Source organism: Betta splendens, chromosome 1 (genome assembly GCF_900634795.4).
Source record: "Betta splendens chromosome 1, fBetSpl5.4, whole genome shotgun sequence".
In the NCBI taxonomy this organism is placed as follows: Eukaryota; Metazoa; Chordata; class Actinopteri; order Anabantiformes; family Osphronemidae; genus Betta; species Betta splendens.
Window position 1 is genome coordinate 9221734 of NC_040881.3, and position 20886 is coordinate 9242619.

At 45.9% G+C, this 20886-nt stretch overlaps 3 protein-coding genes across 3 annotated transcripts; all 3 read right to left on the bottom strand.

Annotated features, from left to right (window-relative positions):
• Nucleotides 1-866: 866 nt before the first annotated feature.
• cdkn2d (cyclin-dependent kinase inhibitor 2D (p19, inhibits CDK4)) lies at nt 867-3496 on the bottom strand. The gene is made up of 3 exons (XM_029159004.3): nt 3097-3496; nt 2636-2794; nt 867-1823 (listed from the first exon to the last, which is right to left on the bottom strand). The coding sequence occupies exons 2-3, from the start codon at nt 2774-2776 to the stop codon at nt 1470-1472; spliced, it is 495 nt and encodes a 164-aa protein (XP_029014837.1). The 5' UTR covers nt 2777-2794; nt 3097-3496; the 3' UTR covers nt 867-1469.
• Nucleotides 3497-3642: 146 nt separating this feature from the next.
• On the bottom strand, nt 3643-7848 carry ap1m2 (adaptor related protein complex 1 subunit mu 2). Its single transcript, XM_029158991.3, has 12 exons — nt 7629-7848; nt 6637-6793; nt 6389-6456; nt 6155-6285; nt 5890-6037; nt 5484-5610; nt 5213-5355; nt 4903-4974; nt 4577-4735; nt 4337-4462; nt 3980-4055; nt 3643-3866 (listed from the first exon to the last, which is right to left on the bottom strand). The coding sequence occupies exons 1-12, from the start codon at nt 7668-7670 to the stop codon at nt 3841-3843; spliced, it is 1275 nt and encodes a 424-aa protein (XP_029014824.1). The 5' UTR covers nt 7671-7848; the 3' UTR covers nt 3643-3840.
• A 3517-nt stretch (nt 7849-11365) lies between these two features.
• On the bottom strand, nt 11366-19395 carry ldlrb (low density lipoprotein receptor b). The gene is made up of 18 exons (XM_029156962.3): nt 19138-19395; nt 16369-16494; nt 16077-16199; nt 15587-15961; nt 15382-15504; nt 15158-15280; nt 14920-15042; nt 14701-14829; nt 14445-14616; nt 14072-14299; nt 13867-13985; nt 13641-13780; nt 13398-13539; nt 13162-13314; nt 12947-13081; nt 12756-12830; nt 12516-12676; nt 11366-12401 (listed from the first exon to the last, which is right to left on the bottom strand). Exons 1-18 carry the CDS (start codon nt 19214-19216, stop codon nt 12363-12365), a joined length of 2565 nt encoding a protein of 854 aa, XP_029012795.1. The 5' UTR covers nt 19217-19395; the 3' UTR covers nt 11366-12362.
• Between the last annotated feature and the right edge of the window lie 1491 nt (nt 19396-20886).

Here is a 20886-nt window from a genome sequence, read left to right on the forward strand (position 1 = left end):
CTCAGGTATACTAATACACAGAATTATACTGTACACGGAGCCAGATTTCCACACGTTCTGTATTGCTCTGTAATATATGTGCATGGTTCTCTGTGACACCTGCCCAGCGGCCTGACGACACAGTGGCTCAACTGTATCGCGTCCCTCGACTGGTGAACTTGGCCTGTGGCAAACAAGCAAACAAAACGCCCATTGTGTTCTAAGAGCCCAGAGCACAAACATCAGCAAACCGTGGCCCTGTTGCCTTCAAGCTTCAACAAAACAGGGCCCTCATTCATTAATTCACTTATCTGTGTGACCTTTGGGAGGTTTTTCACTCGGGAGTGCGTTCCAGTATGCTGTTATTATAAATGTCCTTGATGAATCACCTTCACAAGGTGCTGAGTACGCCAAGGTTTACTGTATGTACTCACACACAGCTTCATGCTTTGTCTAAAAACAGCAGGTCATTGGTAAAGAGTTTATTTGTGCTGAAATTACTCTTTATCTTTGATTTGGTCATGGGTAAAAGGTTTGTATAAACTTTGTCCCAAAAAATTAAGCATTATTTCCCTTTAAAATAAGATCCTTAACAGGAAGTTCTAAGACCAGAAGATGTTTATGTCATCTTAAAACTGAACCAAACGTCCCTAAAAGAGTTTTACTTACCTCGTCATGATTAACCCCAGGTTGGGAACTCAACCCTGAAAATTACTGCATATATGCTGTGTCTAAGTTTTCCAAAACATTTGAAGTGTGAAGTTCATATGTAATATCAACTAAATATCCGGGAAACAAATAAAGCTCATGATGTTCTCTGCAGCTGCACCGCTGAAATCATTGTTGCTGTCTACACATTGCTAAATGCTGTATAATGCATGAAACACTCCAGTTTCAACACTTTATTGTGTGATTTCATATTCAAATAGTAAAGTTATTAAGTTCACTTTAGTTTTAAAAGTATAAATAACATTTCAACAAATCACAATAAATGTCACTCTTTACAAAGTCACAGAAATATTCAGTCCTATTCCAACAATAAATAAGAGTAAATTCAAAGTCTAGATTCCTCTAATTTAAACAAAAAACTATGCAAAGCAATCAGGGTGCACCAAGGTTTGTAAATATTTAAAAACACATACGTTGTATCAACTGTTACAATTCTTACACAGTGGAAATGTAATAATTACACAACACTGAGGGGAAACTATCTACAGATGTGCACTCCCAATTCATAGGGAAAACAGATAAATGATAAGGTGCTTAAACTGCACTGTGCAAAAGAAAAGGAGGTGGCTACTGTATGAAGCCACCTATACACAGAAAATAAGCTGCCGAGACAATATGTCCTGTATCACATATTAATGCTGAGCCCCTTTAAACAAAAAAATAATAATCCTTTACACAGCAATGAATTCAAGTCACCAGGTTCCACGCAAAAGAAGTATGAGGTTGGGTTTTCCATGAGTCAACCAGCACCTAGATTTGGACTAGCTATGAATATGAGCAAAAAGCAAGTCAATCATATTAGGCACACGAGAGGATCGGGCCACGTCTATTGCAGTTTGGCCGTGGATGTTGGTGTGCTTCAGATCGGAACGTGGTGCCAGGAACTCCACAACATCCCGGTGACCTTCCCGGATGGCAATGTGTATAGGCAGGGCCCCATTGTGGTCTGGCATGTTCACTAGAGCACCGTACTCCACCAGAACCTGCACAGTGTCCAGGAACCCGGTACGGGCTGCATCATGGAGAGGCGTTATACCCTGTTTGTCTTGAACGTTGGGGTCGGCTCCTTTTTCCAACAGCAAAGTGGCAACTTTAGAGTTCCCCATCATCATCACCTGCAGAAAATGTTAGAGGAGAAAAAAAAGAGTAAACTCAACACCTGTGTGTAACTGGCACAAAACTTTTTTTGCAGATGCATTCAATCAATCCTCAATCCTCATTGCATTGCATTGCAATGCAATGAGGATTGACACAAAATTGACCCATGATTATTTCGTCATCCATCATTAATCTTTCGTTTTAGTTACAGAAGTCAGTTCCAAAAAGTGAGACTTACTGGAATATCAGTGTCAGTGTCAAAAATGCACAAATGTTAAATAATGTAAAAAAATATCTTTATACAATTTTGTTTGTCATCCTTAAGTTAGGGTGATTTTTTTGTTAAATATTTTGCAAGCTCACAGTTACTTTATTAAATTGAATTTAAAAGTTAAACCGTGGTCAGACCTAGATATATTACTATGTAGTAAAGCAGAAATTGCAAATATAATTGGCTCCAGTGACGATTTCCTTTATCACACTTTTTATTTTACTGTGAAATACCAGAGTTTTATGCAAATGAATCATTAGATTACTCCATTTAAGTGTGAGTAACTGACAAGAGCAGCATTTGAGCCATTGTTCCTCTCTTTAAAAAATATTTATAAAAGGAAGAAGAACGAACACTGGACACTGCCAGATGTAGCCTAGTAAATTATTAAACTATTTATGTACAATTAATTCATTTCTTTATATATATATATATATATATATATATATATATATATATATATATATATATATATATATATATATATATATATATAGCCATTATATATAACAATGGGATACGTCGTTAACAGATAAATTCTTGTCAAGCGGTTCTTACTTGTAGACCAGTCCTGCCAAATTCATTGAGAGTATCAGGATGTACTCTACATTCCTCCAGGATCCTCAGCACCTCGCCAGTGTTTCCTTTGGCTGCTGCCGCCGTCAATGCTTTCCCGGCGTCCATCTGACTGAGAACCATCCTAGTTTATGTCTCTACCTGTTCAGGAGGCGCACAACAGTTTAACCACACCCAAACCCACCACACGCGATCCTCGTGATGACAATAAATAGACGGTGGGCTCTGAAGAAGAGCACGAGCTAGCTGCTACGGAGTCCGGCTAACGTAGCCTACGTTGGCCCGTTTACCGTTGATTCCGTGTTATCTGACGGCGCTGAGCTGATGTCACGCCGTGTCGTTTTTACAAGTCGTACGTGCAGCCAAGGTACTGCCACAAATAATTAGCATGCAGGCTAACAGCTAGCACCGCAAGGGGAACAAATCATAAACTTCACGCGTACCTTGTTCTGTTCGTCACGTGCCACGGCGTCGCCAAGCTCTTCGGTCCCACTGTGTCGTTAGTGAAGTAATTTTTAAATAAAAACCAACGAGGGAATGTTTATCAACATTAAAAAATACATTTGCGCGCTGACATCTACACAGCGACGTCTCCTGACTACAATTTACAAACATTTGGGAAGATCACACGCTGACCAATCACAGTTCGACCCGAGTGTGACGCTCTTCCATATTTGGTAGAAAGGGAGGGGTCACAACTCCGTTACTACGCCATCACTGAGGCACCAACGACAGTCCACCAATCACAACGCGGAGCGAAGAAAGCGGGCGATTCGTATACGTTGATGTCTTCAAAGGCAGTTCATTCACATTTCTGCGGTTGTGTTTCTCCAGAGGCGGACATGGATAAAAGGCGGGCGCGAGTTTTTAATTTTAGGCGGAATTTAGTAACAATGATTACACAACACTTTAAAGCAACTCGAAGACCACAACTGCATTCATATAACGGCGCAAACAGAACAACAAGAAAAAGACAAAGACCCCTCATAAATAGTTTAAAGGTATAGTTTTTATAACAGTAAGTACTTAAATATTTGGTGGAAATATTAAAATTGCTGCAGAAAACTGCAGGCAGCTTTCATAAAACAAGATTAGCAACAGGTGAAATTTTAAAGATACAGTTTCAGTCAAGGTAAAGTGATCATTGATGCTCCTCTGAAGTGAGGAATACGCCATAGTCCCAGGCTTTACACATTAGTCCTCAGTTGGTAATCTAAAAAAACATTAATATAAGCAGAAGTATTTAATTTCTACGAAGTGGTTACTTACAGTATGTCCTAGGAACAGTATATTTATTATAGGTGTAATTACAAATCATTAGTGTACCTCCACTCTGAGTTATGTAGCGGACCCAGGGTAAGGCCTGGTAACCACTTTTTTCTATGATCTTCATATATCGCACCTGGCGAAAGACACAGATGAAAAGACACAACACGTTGAGGCAAGAAACATCAACTCAAATTAAATCTAGTTTCCCAGAATCCCCTGGCAGGACCTGACTTGATTCTCCACTGTCTATAAGCCAGACGCCATGCCCAGACTCCTCGCTCAGTGTTTAAAGCATTGTTTATTTTAATATAAATAAGATATATTATGCTCTCTGAAAAAGATTTGATGTGTATTATTATTTTGCTTGTCGTGATAGTAGAACACACAAATCCAAACGTGTATTTGCACACATACCTGTATTCCTGACACTGTGAAGTATGGAATTTCAAATTTGACTGTGATGGGAGGTTTGCCTTCTGCCTCATCATTTTCCACACTAGGCAGACCAAAATGAGCCCTCATCAGAAACTCCTTACCTCCCTGGATCGACGAATAAGAACAAATAAAGTTACAGCGAGACAAAGACACAGTGAGAGTTACCTTAAATGCATGATTAGTTTTTTAAAAGCTGTAAAATAGATTAAAATCTCTTACAGGGAAAGACTTAATGGTCCAAACCACCAGATTTTTCTCAGGCACATATTTTGCGTTTCCCGTGCTGGTTTTAAACTTGGGTGAGTCGGCATCACTGGGGACCGGGACTCTTACCTCCACGTTGTTTGCCACAGACTGCTTTTTAAACTGCCCCTTTGCCTAAAATACAACAAAACACAACAGGATTTCTTGGCAAAGCAGCAATTTGTACTAAAATGGGAGCAAAAATAAAAATATTTCTCTAACATTGGGGTTTTATTGCTATAAATATTGTATTGTTCATGTGGCACAGACTTTTTATGAAAGCGCAGTGTAAAAAGCAGTACCTTAACCATGATTTCCACTCTGCTGTGAGAGAATTTCTCTATGATGGATTCGATCCATATGAGAGGTTTGACCTGGAAGATATGCAACAATGTGGAAATGCTATTTGACTTTCCTTTTGCATGTGATTAAGTTTCATGGAGTACACATAAATTAAACGTCTTTGTTTATACCCTCACTAAACTTTCTGAGTTTCACTACCTGACTGTTAACCTGTACATAAATCATACATCAGGCCATCAATGTAATAATTACATGTTAATTACGAGCATTAATATAACAGGTAATTAATTAGTGCTGAGTTAGACTAACATGGGTATTAATGCGGTAAGACATGAGTTCAGACTCCCCGTCTGGAGGAATGAAGGAGATTGTTCGATCACTCTCAAAACGCGACAGGCGGACACACTGGTGGAACTTTACATCCTCCATCATCACTGTCTTGCCCTTGTCCCCTGAACACAAAGCACCACAGTCAGTGAGATCCACATCAGTGGAAGCAGAGCAGCTTCCCTTGCCACATATCCAGGCAAAATGGCTTCAGAAACAAACAGATGCGTTTACACGGAAACGACATACGTACGTCCACTGAGGGCAAAAAGCACGCGATCGTTAAGGCCCAGCCGTAGCTCAGGCATCCCTGACAGCATGGTCTTCAGCTTAATGCTGCCCACGATGTCACTGCTCATCACACTGCCGTTGGCGTTCACCTAAAATACAAAACAGCACAGAGCGGTTCTTAAACTGGAACAAAGTACCAAATACTTTTATCAATAAAACCAAACAATGAGCAAAAACACATACTGTACATCAGAGGGTGTCACAGAAAAAACATAATTGATCGTCTACAAAAACACAGAATGAGACTCCTAGTACATGTGTAACTTAGAAACAACAGACTAACAACGCCAATAACGCACTACTAATGGTCCACGTTATTAATAAATCTAAAAGTGACAGACAGGGTAGAGATCAACATCCAATCTCACCAGTACGTTGATGGACTCGATGACATCTATGAAGACCTCGTTCTTCTTGTATTTAATACCTTCTGACCTCCAGGAGACGGCGTTGGTAACCGTAGTTGGCACCTTGGACTTGGCCACCTCAAGCTTTGCACCTTCCTGAGTAATGTATCTGCAATAAATGAGACGAGACCATATGTCCTGCTGTGATTATTTGTGTGTGTGTGTGTGTGTGTGTGTGTGTGTGTGTGTGTGTGTGTGTGTGTGTGTGTGTGTGTGCGCATCTCACTCTTGTAGGATCTTGCTGTCCGTTGTCTGTGGGAATCCGAAGTCCATGAGTTCATCCAGCAGCTCATAGACGACCACAAAATTATCCTGAATACTCTCCTCCTCCAGCTCTTTGAAGTACTCTGTGAACACCTGCCCAGTACCAGCATCACACATCCTCCATAACATGAAAAAGGCTCAATATACAACTTTGTTTAACAGGCAATTAAAATCCACCCCTTCATGCATCGCTCACCTCAACTAGTTTGTAGAGAAACGAGTACACCAGGGAAGCGTTGGAGTTCTTGTTTGTGGTGGCCACCACTGTGCAGAGGTCGGGTCAAGGAGCTTTCTACACCTCTGAATAAAAATCACATCTCCACATTTTACAGAAAATACTTAATTCGCAATAATGTGTAATTAATGAAATCCTGTTAGAAGGGGTTTGACTTTTTGGCCACACGTCACCATCAGGACATCTGGACATTAGCTTCTCAAGGATACGGTACAGGTTGCTGTGTTTGATCCACATGAAGTGAACATTACCATGTGATATGACAGGACAGAGAAGCCCTTCCTCCTCATGTTGCATGAGTAAAGGCATGAAGTGGTCAACCTCTGCCATGTCCACGTCGCCTTTGTAGTTCCGACAAATCAGCACCTGAGTGGGGAGAACAATTAAATACCTGTACCAGAAAGTTGATCTGGAAGAAGAGCTGTTATCAAGGAAACATTTAGCTCTACGTCCTAGAGAAGGGTCACAGTATTGTTCTTACCAAGCAGGAACCGTTTTCATGCAGTTCACTAACAGGACGATTAACGGCTTGACTACCAACTATTTACAATACAAAGCAGGAGATGAAGTGATAATAAGAAGCAGGTGAGCTACAGTATGGGAACATTTAGAGCACTTTAGAGTTCATGCTAATGTATTACAGTCATCTCAGGAAAACTAGAAGTACTGCAAATGAAATATATATAAAATATCTGATATGATTCCAACAAAATGCAAAAGAGGTCAAACCAAAGCAATAAGCTGTTATAGCAAGTCACACCAAATGATCTGTCTAATTGCCACTGCTGTTCAGGCTCCACAGAGCATCTGAAACCCTGTGCCCCTCTGTGACACCTCTCGAGCGTCAGGTTACAGTTTCTATCTGAATAGAAGACGTTGACTGTGGTTCAGTTTTTGGGCAGACCCATGTTAGGCGCATGCAGCTGCTGCAGCACAGCTGGGCACTTCCGGTGACCCGTGCGTCCTGTGACGTGCCTTCATTCTGATAGAGGTTCAATCCGGAAGTACGGGGAAAAAGGCCAATGAATGGCTCGCCTGGTCGTTATTAATTTATAACGACGCAAACGCTATTAATGTTTAACTGCTGGGTAAACAGTTAAAACTCTACACAAGAAGAAGGGAATTTGAGGTTTTTAACATGCGTCGCAGATAAAAGACAGGACCAATAAGCGTTAACCAGCGTCAATACAGCTCATCTTACCTTCCCTTTCAGATCCAGGACGAATATAGCGGAGGCAGACATCGTGACTGTCGCCACAACAGCACAACATGGGAGTTCTTCGAGAAAGAGTTCGTTCAAAGTTTGGGTCCCGAGTCTTTACTGGCTTTCACGTGGTTTCGCTTTGCAAACTAAACGCGCTAATAAGCCTGAAGCGAGCACGGACTCCACCGTTTCCCTGCGTTCGTTTCCTGAAGCTGTTGTGACGTCATGGCACACAGGTGAAACATTGACCAACTCACCTGAGAGGACGCGGTGGTGCGCTGCACGGTTTATCCACTAGAGGGCGATACAGACACACAAATCTTTGTTTTGACGTTTCACAAAAACCTTTGACCTCCATCACATAATATGTAGAAATAAACCACTGATTCGGTATATGAATTGTAAATAGGAGTTTTATTCCTTTTAATTTCTTTCTTCTACAGAGAAATATACATTTTCAGTTCAGTTATAAATTTGTTCTAAACCCAAAGTTTTAAAACAGGGACAAAGGCCAGTACGTCAAACTAAAGGTTCTAATTTGATTTAATGAATCTGTAGGTGGCACTGAGGAGGGAAGCCTTCTGGTAACCAAGTCTTGGCCACACCTCTAGAGATCTTGCAGGACCTGCTCTGATTCATACTGTCTAATAATCCCACCCAGAACAATGCTGCCGGATGCTGCAATTTCCCAGAAGACAAACTGAGAGATTTGAGAGATGCAGATTCTTATTGAACCTCTTTGTGGTTTAAAGACCATCCCATCTCAGTGCCTCCTTCTAGTAACTAAGGACAACATATTGTCTTAATGGAGCCTTGTGAGGGCCAGATGGAGATCAGTCATTTCCAGTGTGTGCCTCCCTTTGTCCATATAGGTTTGGTCGCCCTTATCTGTTTATCCAGCGAGACACCATCATGTATGTGCTATAAATGGGAGAGACCCACACTTAAAATGCGTTCTCACCGGATATGAGACACCATTAGACTGTAACAGTGTATTAGATAAAACAGAGATGTCATTGTTCACAGTGGAACTTAATAAACACTTTCTTATTAAAGGCTGAACAATTGATCGACCTCTAGGTTTGTTTGTAAAGAGCTGGGAGAGGCTCCAGCACCACCCGCGACCCCGCATGGGACTAAGTGGTAGAAAATGGATGGATGGACTATCAACAAATATCTAAGACATTTAAATTCAGAGTTATAGTTTACTTCAATCTCAGGATACGGAAAAAACGTTCTTATAATAAAACCATCACCAGGAATGTTTCATGCGATCCTACATGTAGAAACAAAGAGACATTCATTCATCTGTGTCAGCTTCATGTCTACAGATCCAATTCCTTTTCATTCTATTCAACCCCTGTAGCGATTTAGGGAAGTATGTTCTTCCTTTAACTGTATTAGTCAACATTATATTAATGTGCAGAAGAAAAAAACAGAAATAATTCATAATCAAGAGCTTAGCATTAACAGAAGATCAATAATATATTATTGGTGCCATAAAGCACAGCAGCAACAAAATGATTATTAATGATTAGCTGAAGAGGAACCATGATGTGTATTTTGATAGAAGCAATACAAAAAGCTTTATCTGTGTGTAATTTTCTAAATCAAATGTTTTAGCTGACTTTTTCTGACATGAAAGACACGCTTGTGAACTTGCCTAGACTGACTGACAGGCAGATCAGATGAGATCACTACAATATCACTTTAGGAATGTACTGTTTCTACTCTACTCTCTACTAATAGATCAACACCTCCCGGATGTTGAAACTGATCGGATGCTGTGGGCATCAGCTCAGCGGGAATGTGAAATGACATATTAGTGGAGCGGCCTGTGGTGCGTGCTCTGGTGATACAATAGAGATCATGCCTCTCACTCGTACTGTCGATCCTGCACGGTTTCCTCCGCATCTTTGTTTTTATTTTTAATTAGCTAAGTATCAGTATCAGTGCACCCCCCTCCCTGCTGCAGAGGGTTTCATCCACAGGTTGTCAAGCAGAGACCAAACAGGCCATTTGATGCCCAGTTTGGTAACCTGACAGGGGAATATCCATCCTCTGTTTACCCCTACCCTTAACCTTCTCCGCCTCCCTCATTGACGGGAGCAGCTTTCCGAGGACACTCCCCTTCGCTTACGAGTCAGTGGTGTGAGGTGCGACTCCACCCTTTGGCTGCCAGCTGGCCAATGGGAAGACTATCATCATATGTAAATAAGTGACGAGATGATACGGGCGATGGACAGCATAGCTGGGGGCAGGTGTCATTTGTTACCTGAGTCTCAGGTGTATTTACCTATTGTCCCTGGAGTTTAGTGGATTAGAACACAATGATACCCAGGCTCTGTTGCTGTAAATAGCCAAATGTCAACGATGATGCTCGTAGTGATGGCGAGAAAAGGCGTTTACCTACCAAATGCATTTGGATGCTAGTACCCAGAACTGTATTAGTGGCTCAAATGTATCAAGTACTGTAATTAAACATGATCTGGAGAATAGCTGCACAGAACCAGTAGCTGTCACATGCTGTACTGGTGCTGGGTGTGGAGTCATTCACACTGGAATGTGGACTCCCGTTCCTGACAGGCCACATACCAAAGCTTTTAAGTGAACGAAGCCGGTGACGGTGACGCCTGACGTCAAAACCAGCGGACTCACGGACTCACTGTTTAAATTACAGATTTATTGCTGCAAGGAAGAAGGAGGATGTTTGTAAAGGGAACCTACAGTAATAGGTGCCTCAATATTAGCTCTATAAAAGCAGCAGCTGTAAAGAGCTGAAAAATACATTGACGTGGAACTGTGATCTGTTGCGTGTGATTCCTGTTCCTCTGACAGGGTTGGATCTCATTGATGTCCACCTCCCGACAGCTCGATGCTTAAACACTGCATCCTTGTGAACACCCCCCCGCTCCTCTATAATGCACTGCAGTAAGGCAGAGCCCAGCTGGGCCCTTTACTAGGCAGCAGCCATTAGGCATAAATTATGGAGGACGGTCATCACATTGTGGCTGACAGGATGCTGCTTGTTCAGTTTACGGCTGTGTCAGACCATTTCAACATGCTCCACTCTTTCAACCCTAAATTAATTTATATCAAATTTTATGTGAACTGAGAAAATATTGAGTCACAGTTTATGTACAGTTAAATTAACCTTTTAAAGGAAACAGTATTACAGCTTTTCTAAGTTCATTCAGCCATTACAACATCATGCAGGGAATAAAAAGGCACAGAGCAAATACTGTAATTACTTCCCTAAATTGTTGGACCTGTGACCTATTATATATTTTTGTTTGTATTGTATTTATAGATCAGCATGTAAAGTCCCCTGGACAAAACAACCCAACAGGTGAAACCTACAGATCATTCAAATGACGGGAACCAGATTTGTTTGAGTTGGCTTAAGCTCAGGAACAAAAAAAGCATCTGTCATGAACCTGCACCAACAAAAGGAGGATGGGAACCTGCCGGTGATTAGGTCAAGCAGCTGTTCCCTTATTCACTCGTGCGCGTTAGCATTGTGTCGAGGATGGAGGCGAGGCAACGCTTCCAGGCAACATGAAAATCAACACATTTCTTGGACTCTCATATCTCCCAGTCTTAATATAATAAGGATTTGTGCTGAGGCCGGCCCGTGTCCCGTGTTCTGTGTTGATAATCATAAGTATTTAGTTTAAATTAACATTTGCTGTCTGCATTCTGGAGATGCCACAGAGCAGTAAAACAGACTAACATTAACAAGACAGACAATTTTTTTATTTATTTGTAAAAGACCAGTACAACTAAACACAACATCAGCAGAGTGCACGTCTCCATCGGACGGGGCCGAACATCCGCTCTGCTGTTGATGAGAACATCGAGTTTTAAACACAATGAACGTTCCTCAACGTCACAGTGAAAACAAGTGATCACAGCAAAAGGCAAAAAAAACAGAGTAAATGAGGATTTATAACTAACAAACAAAAACGCGAGGAACAGGTGGAGCTGCTTCACGTGTGTAGTGTACGTTGTCAAACGACAAACATGACCGTTTGGGTCACAATCAACACAAGCGGAAACCTTAGTAACCTCCTGAAAATAAATAATCTTTAACATATTTACAATATTTCTTGATTTTAATTTACAAAACATAACAAGCAAAGAACAATGAGCATAAGACTGTTTTACAAAAATATTTACAGTCATTATTTACAACTTCTTGAACTATATATTATTTTCCTTTTTTGGTTGACTACAAAAAAACTCAGCAGCTTTTCCATTTGCATTGTAAACTATCTGTAACTCCTCACTCTCACGTTCCCTGTTTGGAGATTGGTCACAAAAGTTTAAGAAAAAAAATCATATTACAACAGGTGATGAAGACAAATGCCATTAATATGGGAGGTGGGGCTCATTCTGGAGCATCACGTGGATGGAAGGCAGACGGGAGCGTTAAGACGTTAAGGCTTTTCAAGATTAAAGGGAACGTACAGTAAGTATGCAGCACGCCGAGGCCACGTGTTGAGCAAGCAGGCAACTTCATAACACACATTCAGATGAGTCAGGACTCTGGCATCAAGAACATCGTGCTCTCGAACCATATATAGGTACTTCACCACGACACCGCTCTGTGCTCCCACCAGGCTGTGTGCTACGGACGGATGTTAAGCAGCAGAGTGGAAATAAATAACCATAACTTCCAGAAAAGAAAAATCCACTTTAAACAAAACTAGTGTAGTCTTCACTTTTCAGTCATGCAACATCCATGTCCTCCATGCTCAGCATCTGCCTCTGCAGAAGACAAAACGCAGCATAAGCGTCCTCGCGTTTCCGGACACAGCATCTGGTGATGAATGAACCAGCAGCCCCATAGCGGACGTACCAGCAGCCCCATAGCGGACGTACCTGAGGATAAACATAGCCGTCCGAGCCGTCCCTGCAGATGTGCATCTCGTCCTCGGTGGTTTTCTGGTACACCGGGTTGTCAAAGTGGATGGTGTTCTGGTTCTTCACCCGCCAGTGTCTCCACAGCAGCACGGTTCCGAACACCAGCAGGGAGACGAGCACTGCAGGGCGGGGGCAGAGGTCATTAGAGGTCAGGGGTCATTGTCAGTGGGGCGGAGGGTGATGGAGGGTAGAACTTACGTATTGGCAATACGATGTAGAGAGCGACAGGGTGGGATGAAGGGGCCTCCTTGGGCACGGCTGCCACTCTGCTATCTGTAAGAGCACACAATACAGTGTTTTATTAAACATTATACGAAGCTACATCAGCCACAGGGCAGTGGGTTGATCTGTGAGCTTTGGTATTAAAACAGGGCAGAGCCCGTCTGTACCTGACTTCTGTAAGGAGGGACCAGAGGAGGAGTTCATGAGTTTCTTGTCAGCTGTGGTGGTGGTGGTGGTGGGTTGTGTGGTTGGAGCTTGGGGCGGAGCCACGGCACCCGTCGCGTTCGCAGCAGGAGTTGTTGCTGGGATGAGAACCGTGAGTGTAAGTGTCAGAGGTCTAAGCCGAGTGCTGGCCTGTAGCAGGGACCTGCCAGACATTCACCTGGGTCGCACTTCCTCATGTCTGCCGCCATGGCGGCGTGGTCCTGACAGGCACAGGTGTATCTAGCGGAGTGCTCGTTGATGTGGGGCGCCGGCAGACACAGGAACTCGCAGCCACCGTTGACGCTGTTCCTCTCCGTGCACCAGTTTGTGGCTGCAAGAGGACAGACAAAGACGATAACACCGGCGCGGCCTCGCTGGGATCTCATCGCTCCGGACCCCGTGATGCTTTCGTACCAGCGGGCTGCTTGAGCGCGTGGTAGAGAACAATGTCCTCGGGCCGGTCCAGATCGGCTGCCAGCTCGGTGATGTCGCCGCCCGTCAGGCTGTTGGCACTGAAAACGGCCCTGTTGGCAGAATCCGTCCAGAACACTTTCTCCTGTTTAACCAGAAAAACACAGTATTAATTAATTAATTCTGATGATCCAGTTTCACATGGACCATTCCATTCCACATTTAGCCGTCTATTACTAAACCAACCTCAAACACGGCCAGGGAGAGGGGGTGGGAGAGCTTGTCGCTGTCCAGGATGATGCTGCGCCGCTCGCCTCCGTTCACGTCCACGCTGGACAGCGTGTGCATCTTGGCGTCCACCCAGTACAGCCGCTGGTTGACCACGTCTGTGCAGAGAGACCGCGCGGCCGTTATTTGAGCGGCTCCCCCCGCCGTGAGCTCACGGTACAGGACGCGAGGCTGAGGTTCTCACCCAGGGTGATGCCGTTGGGCCACACGATGTTTGCCGTTACCAGGGCAACGCGGCCCGCCCCGTTCAGGCCGCTCTTCTCTATCTTGGCCTCGTCGCCCCAGTCTGTCCAGTACACGAAGCTGAAAGAAGACACACCACAGTCTTGTAATTGGATGCGTAATTGTACAGGGAGCCAGTGCGCCAAGGTCAAAGGTCAGACGCTCACTTGTGTATCGGGTCCACGGTGATGCCTCGGGGCTTGTCCAGGTTGTCTGTGATGAGGGTCTTCCTCCTGCTGCCGTCAGTCGTCGCCACAGAGATCGTCTTCAGTCCGCCGTCCGTCCAGTAGATGTTCCCGTGGACCCAGTCCACCGCCAGGCCCTCCGGCGCCTCGACGCCGCCGCCAACGACGACGGCGTGCCGAGAGGCGTCGCCGGCCACGTCGATGCTGGAGCTGTCACCGTGGCGATGGCAGAGGAGAGACTCCATTTAGGAACGGAGCTACCGTACGGACAACGGTGCGGTTTCCCCTGAACCTCCCTGCAGCAGCAGCAGCAGCAGCAGCAGCAGCAGCAGCAGCAGCAGCAGCAGCCTCTCACCTGTAGATTTTCTTCATGGACCGGTCCGACCAGAAGATCCTCCCGTTTGCTACGTCCACGTCCAGGGCCGCCGCGTGTTTCAGCTGTGGTATGACGGAGACGTACTCGCCGCGGTCCACCGCCACCTTCCGCACCTCGTGCTTGTTGGTGAAGAACAGGGTGGGCGCCGTCCCTGGAGGAAGAGAGGCGGAGAGTTGGGAGCGGTGCGCTCTGTCGGGCCGCGCTCTGAGGCCTGAGCCCGTCTTCCTCACGGTACCTGACGCCGCCTTGCACGTCTTGGTGGCGGGGTCCAGCTCGTAGCCGCTCTCGCAGTCGCACCTGTAGCTGCCGGGCCGGTTGATGCAGATCTGACTGCAGGCGTCGGGCTCGGCACATTCATCGATGTCTGAAAAAAAAAAAAAAAAAATTTATAGGCAAATTAGAACACGAGTCCAAACTACAGTTGAAATGTATATAAGAGGCGTCGTCCTCTCACCCTGACAGGTTTTCTTGTCCGTCTGCAGGCTGTAGCCAGCAGGACAGGAGCAGTTGTAGCCGACCTTCAGGTCGTTGCAGTCATGGGAGCAGCCGCCATTTCCAGTCAGGCACTCGTTCCTGCCTGTGTAGACAAACACAGTCAGGACTTCAAAATAATGACAACCCAGTCCTAATACCAGGCCCGTTAGCGAGGCGAGCTAAAACCAGCCGGTCCAAACCAGCCAGGCTTCACTTACCACACTCTATTACAGGCTCATCTGAATGGTCGAAGCAGTCTTTCCTGGAGTCACACACCTTCTCCATGCTGATACACTCCCCGCTGCCGCACTTGAACTTGGACGGACCCTCACATTCGCTTTCTGCAAAGGCAGCGGACAAGGGGCGAGAGGTCAAATTTAACGCACAGTGAACGCACCGTTTTATGAAATGGGGGAAGTCTTGAGGCGCTCGTGGGACTCACCCACGCGGCAGCCCATCTCATCGCTGGAGTCGGCGCAGTCGTACGCGCCGTCACACTGCTTGGTGCCGGGGACGCAGGTGCCGTCGCGGCACGCGAACTGATCCGGGCGACACGTGGGACGAGCTGGAAGAGGAAGGAGAGGAGAGCGATGAGAGCAAAGCTCCACCTCACTCCGTTCGCCGTGGATCCACGCCGAACCACTCACCGCAGCCCAGCTCGTCCGATCCGTCCTGGCAGTCGGGGCTTCCGTCGCACCTCCAGCCGCCGTGGACGCACTGGCCGTCGGCGCACTGGAACTCGCGGGCGCCGCAGCGCGCCGCCGGCCGCGCCGCCGCCCGCGGGCAGGTCGACGGCCACTCGTCGGAGCCGTCGGCGCAGTCCTCGTCGCCGTCGCAGCGCCACATGGCCGGCACGCACACCGAGTCGTTGCACCGGAAGGAGCCGGGGCTGCACGTGGGCGCCGGGCAGGAGGCCTCGTCCGAGCCGTCCGAGCAGTCGCCGTCCCTGTCGCAGACGAAGGAGCTGGAAATGCACTGGCCGTTGGCGCACTGGAACTGGCCGCTGGCGCACCGCTTGGCCGCTGCGACGAGACCGGGAAGCGACAACTTCACGCATGATCCTCACAGCGTGCATTCTGTGCACGCGCCCATCCTCATCAGCAAAACGCGAGAATCCCGTCGTCGTGTGGGACTTACTGCAGTTCTCCTCGTCGGCCCCGTTGAGGCAGTCGGCCTTGCCGTCGCAGTGCCAGGTCCCAGGGACGCACTGGTTCGTGGGGAGGCCACAGTTGTACTCGGAGTCCAGACAGGTTTTAGTTTCTAAGAACAGGAACAAATGGGACTCAGCTGCTGACAGGACATCCGGGAAAACTGATCGATCAGTCTTTTAGGCGTCTGAGTGGAAAACAACCCTTAAAACATGGCTTGTGGCTGAGAAATCAATATATGACTGCCTCATAGCGAACTGGTGGTTTTAAATGCAACATACCGCAACTGGACGGCAGCTCATCACTTCCATCGCCACAGTCGTCGGTGCCGTCGCAAATCCACCTGCTGGTGATGCACCTCCCATTTCCACAGGGAAACTGCCTGGAGCTGCATGCGATCGCCGCATCTGTGGACCACAGCAAACGCCTGTCGTTAACGCGACATAAGACGACATCGTTTCACACTCTGCATCAGGAGATAACGTTATCAGCGTTTACTGCTGAGTTCACCTTGTGGTGAAGTGGGCCTGTGTCAATGCACGGAAGCGTACGCTGTGTCTGCAGAGTTAATGCTTAACTGGAAATTAAACACGGAACAGAAATGCATTGAAGGCTGGTGAGACTGAGGCGAGCATTAGGCACAGGCCTCTGCGCTGAGGTCTGGGGAAGCTGCCAAACCCAGATAACGCGTCAGTGTGGTTTCCCCATTAGTCACGTCAGAACGAGACATGTTGTAATAAAAAGGGTTTGGCAGAAGAGGCTCAACTTGTTCCTTTATCCATCTGACAAACGTGTATTCATAACCACAAACACAGCCAATTATCAGCAGCCGCTTGAGACCAGGCCTTAAAGCAGGCACCTATGACCTATGACCCTTTGGACGCAGGCGTCTGGTCTCAGGGCTCCACCGTCCACACGCTGCAGAACCACCGCGGGCGCGTTAGCATCCGAGCAAAGGCGCCCGCCTCCTCACCTCCGCTCGGTGACTGTCCCCTGTGGCCTGGAGGCTGGGGACCTGTCACGCTACGCCTTTAAGACAATAGCATGGGAGGAGCTGAGCAATCACACCACCAGCCGCCGATTGGTCCCACGGCGGCATTTCTGGTAACAGCATCACCATAGTGACATGCAGAAGGAGGCGGACGCCAAACTCCAGGAGGGATGAGTAAAAAGGAACGGTACAGACTGGGCGCTTGTGACACAGCATGAGCTTCAGAAGTTGAGAAATTAGGAAGTGGAATTATTTGTCAATGCTGGGGTTTCTACTACGAGTTACAGCCTAGGTCTGTTTTTGTGTAAGACGATCTGTGAACAGAGCAGAGAGGCCAGGCAGCAGCCAGCAGGGTTCCTACTGTAGGAACAGGGGCTGTTCAATAAGGTCTCATTTCAATCTTTGCTCGCTTTGAAGATGGAACGAGCAACAAGTGAAATGATAATAAAAATAATTAGAAAAATACGACACCTCGTTTGTGTCTGTGTCGTTTATACAGACGCTGAACGAATTGATCCCTACCTACAAACCTGTACGACTCACGCATGCACCACAGGCTGAAGGACAAGTGATGCGTGGACTAACAGCACCCGCAGCGGGAACATGACAACCGGTGACCTCCTGCACACAAACACGGGCTGGACAGACACCAACCCACGTAGCGCACAATGAAGGGACGCGCTTGTTTGGCAGCAGAAACTGGTTGTTGAGTGAACGAGCGATACTCTGGGCAGATAAGACAAGTCGTCACCGCGACAGTGACTGACAACAAGGCTCTTTGTGGCCCTGTGACTTTGGTCACCAACAATACATTCCTGTCTTTCATGGCGCGCACACACACACACACACACACACACACACACACACACACACACACACACACACACACACACACACACACACAACCTAAGGCCTTAGTGAAAGGTGCGTTTATGTACTCAAACAAACCCTGCAGTTAATTAATCAGCATTTCTTTAGAGCGATGCCCACCCAGTGATAAAGTCCTGCTGTATGCGGCCACATTATCCCAAATGCAGAGATCCTAATCTATCCCTCGTAGCTTAAGATCTAGGACTTGATAATGGGGTCGAGTCAGTCATTTGCAAGCGACTGAAACTGCTCCACATTTGGGTTTGGCTTGCTCTAAATGTCGGTATCAGCTGATCTAGTGAAGGATGCAAATGTGAGAGGGCCCCTGTGCAGGTGTTTCCATCATATGGAAACTCCAGGATCTGTCACCGTTGCACAAGTCAGAGCCGCATGTTTAAATAAAGGAAGTTTCCACCTGACATCCAGAACATGGCTTTGATTTGATTTGAGGATTAATGAAGAGTTAGGCAGAAGAGACCAGCTGGGTTCATTATCAGCACCATGTTGGCAATGAACGGCTTTTCTTCTTGTTTAATCTTGTCCAATAATTAATTCTGCTCGTGTTTATACATCCTGTGCTGTCTTGTCTGTATTTTACATGCCGTTACCTTAATTCTCTGTAGTTCAACGTTTAGTTGAAATGTAGAGGATTTACGTTTTAGTCAGCAACTATAGAAAAATTTAGTAAACCATTAGTTTTTTATTACAATATATTTATTTTTGCTGTATCCCACGCTCGCTGCAGGTGATGTCGAACAGCCGGTGTTTCTGTTTCTGCGTCTGTGTGAAACTTGACACTCGCCGGCAATGGCGAGAGCGGATTGGCTGTTTAGCTGCACTCGAGCCCGTGCGGAGCCAATGAACGAGTGGTGCGTAAATTCCAGTTAGTGACGCTAACGCACAGTTACTTAATGCGTTTTAGTATTTTTTGCTTTATTTGAGACTTTATAATAAATGAATTTTGATTAAAGTTAAAGGTGAGTAAATAATCCCAATATTTAGTTTAACTACTGATCTCCGTGGCCACATTTGGATGTGCAAAATACGAACACGTCGGAAATTCAAATTCATCACTATCACAAATTGCTAATATTATGCACAGAAATAACGACAGCATCTGCCCGAACAACTTCCTGAGCGTTTGTCTGCGCAGCCGGAAAGGCACTTGCGAGGAAATCACATTTCATACCTGCTTGCGGTGAACAATGAATCAGCATCAGCAAACAACAGCACGTAGAAAGTCCGGCGAGTCCCCACCACGTTCCCATCTCTCGTCCTCGTCAGTTGCTCTTGTTTGACGACAAAAATGAAAGTCCGGTGTCTTTACACACGGAGACGTAGAGGCGAGAGCGACTTCTCGGCAGTGCGTGTGCGTAAAAGGCACAGACGGTCGCTGCGTAAATGACGAGCACCGGCTTAAACTTAAGGGGTGCGCGTCTCATCTGACCATTTTCAATGAGGCTGGGACGAGGGCGGTGCTAAAACAGTGGTGTGATGTTTGAAACTGGACGAGGTCGGGGCCGGGGAGGAGCCACGATGTTGCTGTATCACTGAGATGGTATGTGCGCGCGCGCTTCCTCCTTTAGTCACATCCATCCCTCCGACAGAGCCCGAAAAAAATGTTCCTGCATGAAAACAGTGACGAAACTGAAGCAAGAAAGAAAATGCCTGTGAGGCGAATCAATAAGATAAGGCTTGTGTGCCTTTCTGATGTGTTGGAAGAATATGCTGATCTATTTTTATTTTTGTTTAGTTTCTATTACGTGTCGCCACAAATGAGTGTCAAACCACAGTAGATCATCTGAACCACAGACAGCAACACTGACTGGATGGAGGATGATGTTAGTTGACAGTGTGTTGAAGGACAAATTGTAAAGGCCACGGAGGAATAAATCAGATTGAAGGCCCCGTGTGATTACTGGGGATACTGGGGAGACTGAAACTGGTTTAGCATGCTTTTTGTATTGCTGGGTGGTGCTTGTGGTTTACACAAAGCAAAAGGGGTCTCATTGTACATGTGAGCACGTACTGTAAGTCGCATCCTGTTTGGGAGAAGCTGAAGTTGTGGACAAATCTTTAAAAGAAAACCACGTTTTTAGTGACTCACATCATCCGAAGGGTCACATTCTGCTGTGGGGGCTGTGAAGCTGTGGTTTGGTCTTTTCACTGCAGTAAAAGAGAGGAAAAATTGAGTCTGGAAACTGTTCTGTAACATCTGGAAAGTTCGAATATAAATCTGCCTCCTCAACTTTGAAAATGTAAAACTTTGGGTTTTTCTGCCAACAAACTATCTGCAGTCGTGTCACAAAGCAAACAGCACATTTGCAAAACAAAATACTGTTAATGATGCAAAACAAGTAGAGCAAGCACGACTGTCTCATCCACCTCTGAGGGAGCACAATCAAACTGAAGCACAGGCGAAAGAGCCTGAAAACTTGCATAAACTCACTAAGATCTGCTTCAGCTTGGGACGGACCTTGTCTCCCGGTAGAGGCGGGGAGTAGGCTACAGCAGGTATCTCCAGAATGTGGAAATACCTGCTGGATTACATATTCTGCCACTCCCACCAAAACCACACCCACAGAGAGGCACGTTTAAGCAGTGTCCATGTGCACAGCTCATCTACAGTAACTGCACCTGTCGCGTATGTGTGATACAGTAAATCATCGGCTGGGGCTTTAATGTTACTGTTTAGCCCTTTTTATTACACTGGGCACCTGATGTCTTCACATAACTTTACAAAATGTGTCCACACTACGCTTTTCATTAATAGTGGTAGAAGCCAACTCACTGAAGGCCGATTAAAGCGGGACCTGAGTCTGGTGAAAATCAGACCAAGGCCGACACATCTGATAAACCTGCACACACGTAAACATTGAAGGACAGCGGTTACGTTAGACACAGTAATTATAGCTACAACCTGACAAACCTTAGATAA

Bases quoted from the DNA above. Each gene is read 5' to 3' on its own strand.
- cdkn2d (XM_029159004.3), bottom strand. From the start codon at position 2,776: ATGGTTCTCAGTCAGATGGACGCCGGGAAAGCATTGACGGCGGCAGCA. The intron at 1,824-2,635 runs GTAAGAACCGCT...CATTTTCTGCAG, and splicing joins TTGGCAGGACTGGTCTACAA to GTGATGATGATGGGGAACTC.
- ap1m2 (XM_029158991.3), bottom strand. From the start codon at position 7,670: ATGTCTGCCTCCGCTATATTCGTCCTGGATCTGAAAGGGAAG. The intron at 4,463-4,576 runs GTAAGAGATTTT...TCGTCGATCCAG, and splicing joins GGACCATTAAGTCTTTCCCT to GGAGGTAAGGAGTTTCTGAT. The intron at 4,056-4,336 runs GTATGTGTGCAA...GTCTTTCGCCAG, and splicing joins TCACAGTGTCAGGAATACAG to GTGCGATATATGAAGATCAT.
- ldlrb (XM_029156962.3), bottom strand. From the start codon at position 19,216: ATGGGAACGTGGTGGGGACTCGCCGGACTTTCTACGTGCTGTTGTTTG. The intron at 13,986-14,071 runs GTGAGCGTCTGA...GTCTTCTTTCAG, and splicing joins ACCGTGGACCCGATACACAA to CTTCGTGTACTGGACAGACT. The intron at 12,402-12,515 runs GTACGTCCGCTA...TGTCTTCTGCAG, and splicing joins ACGGCTATGTTTATCCTCAG to AGGCAGATGCTGAGCATGGA.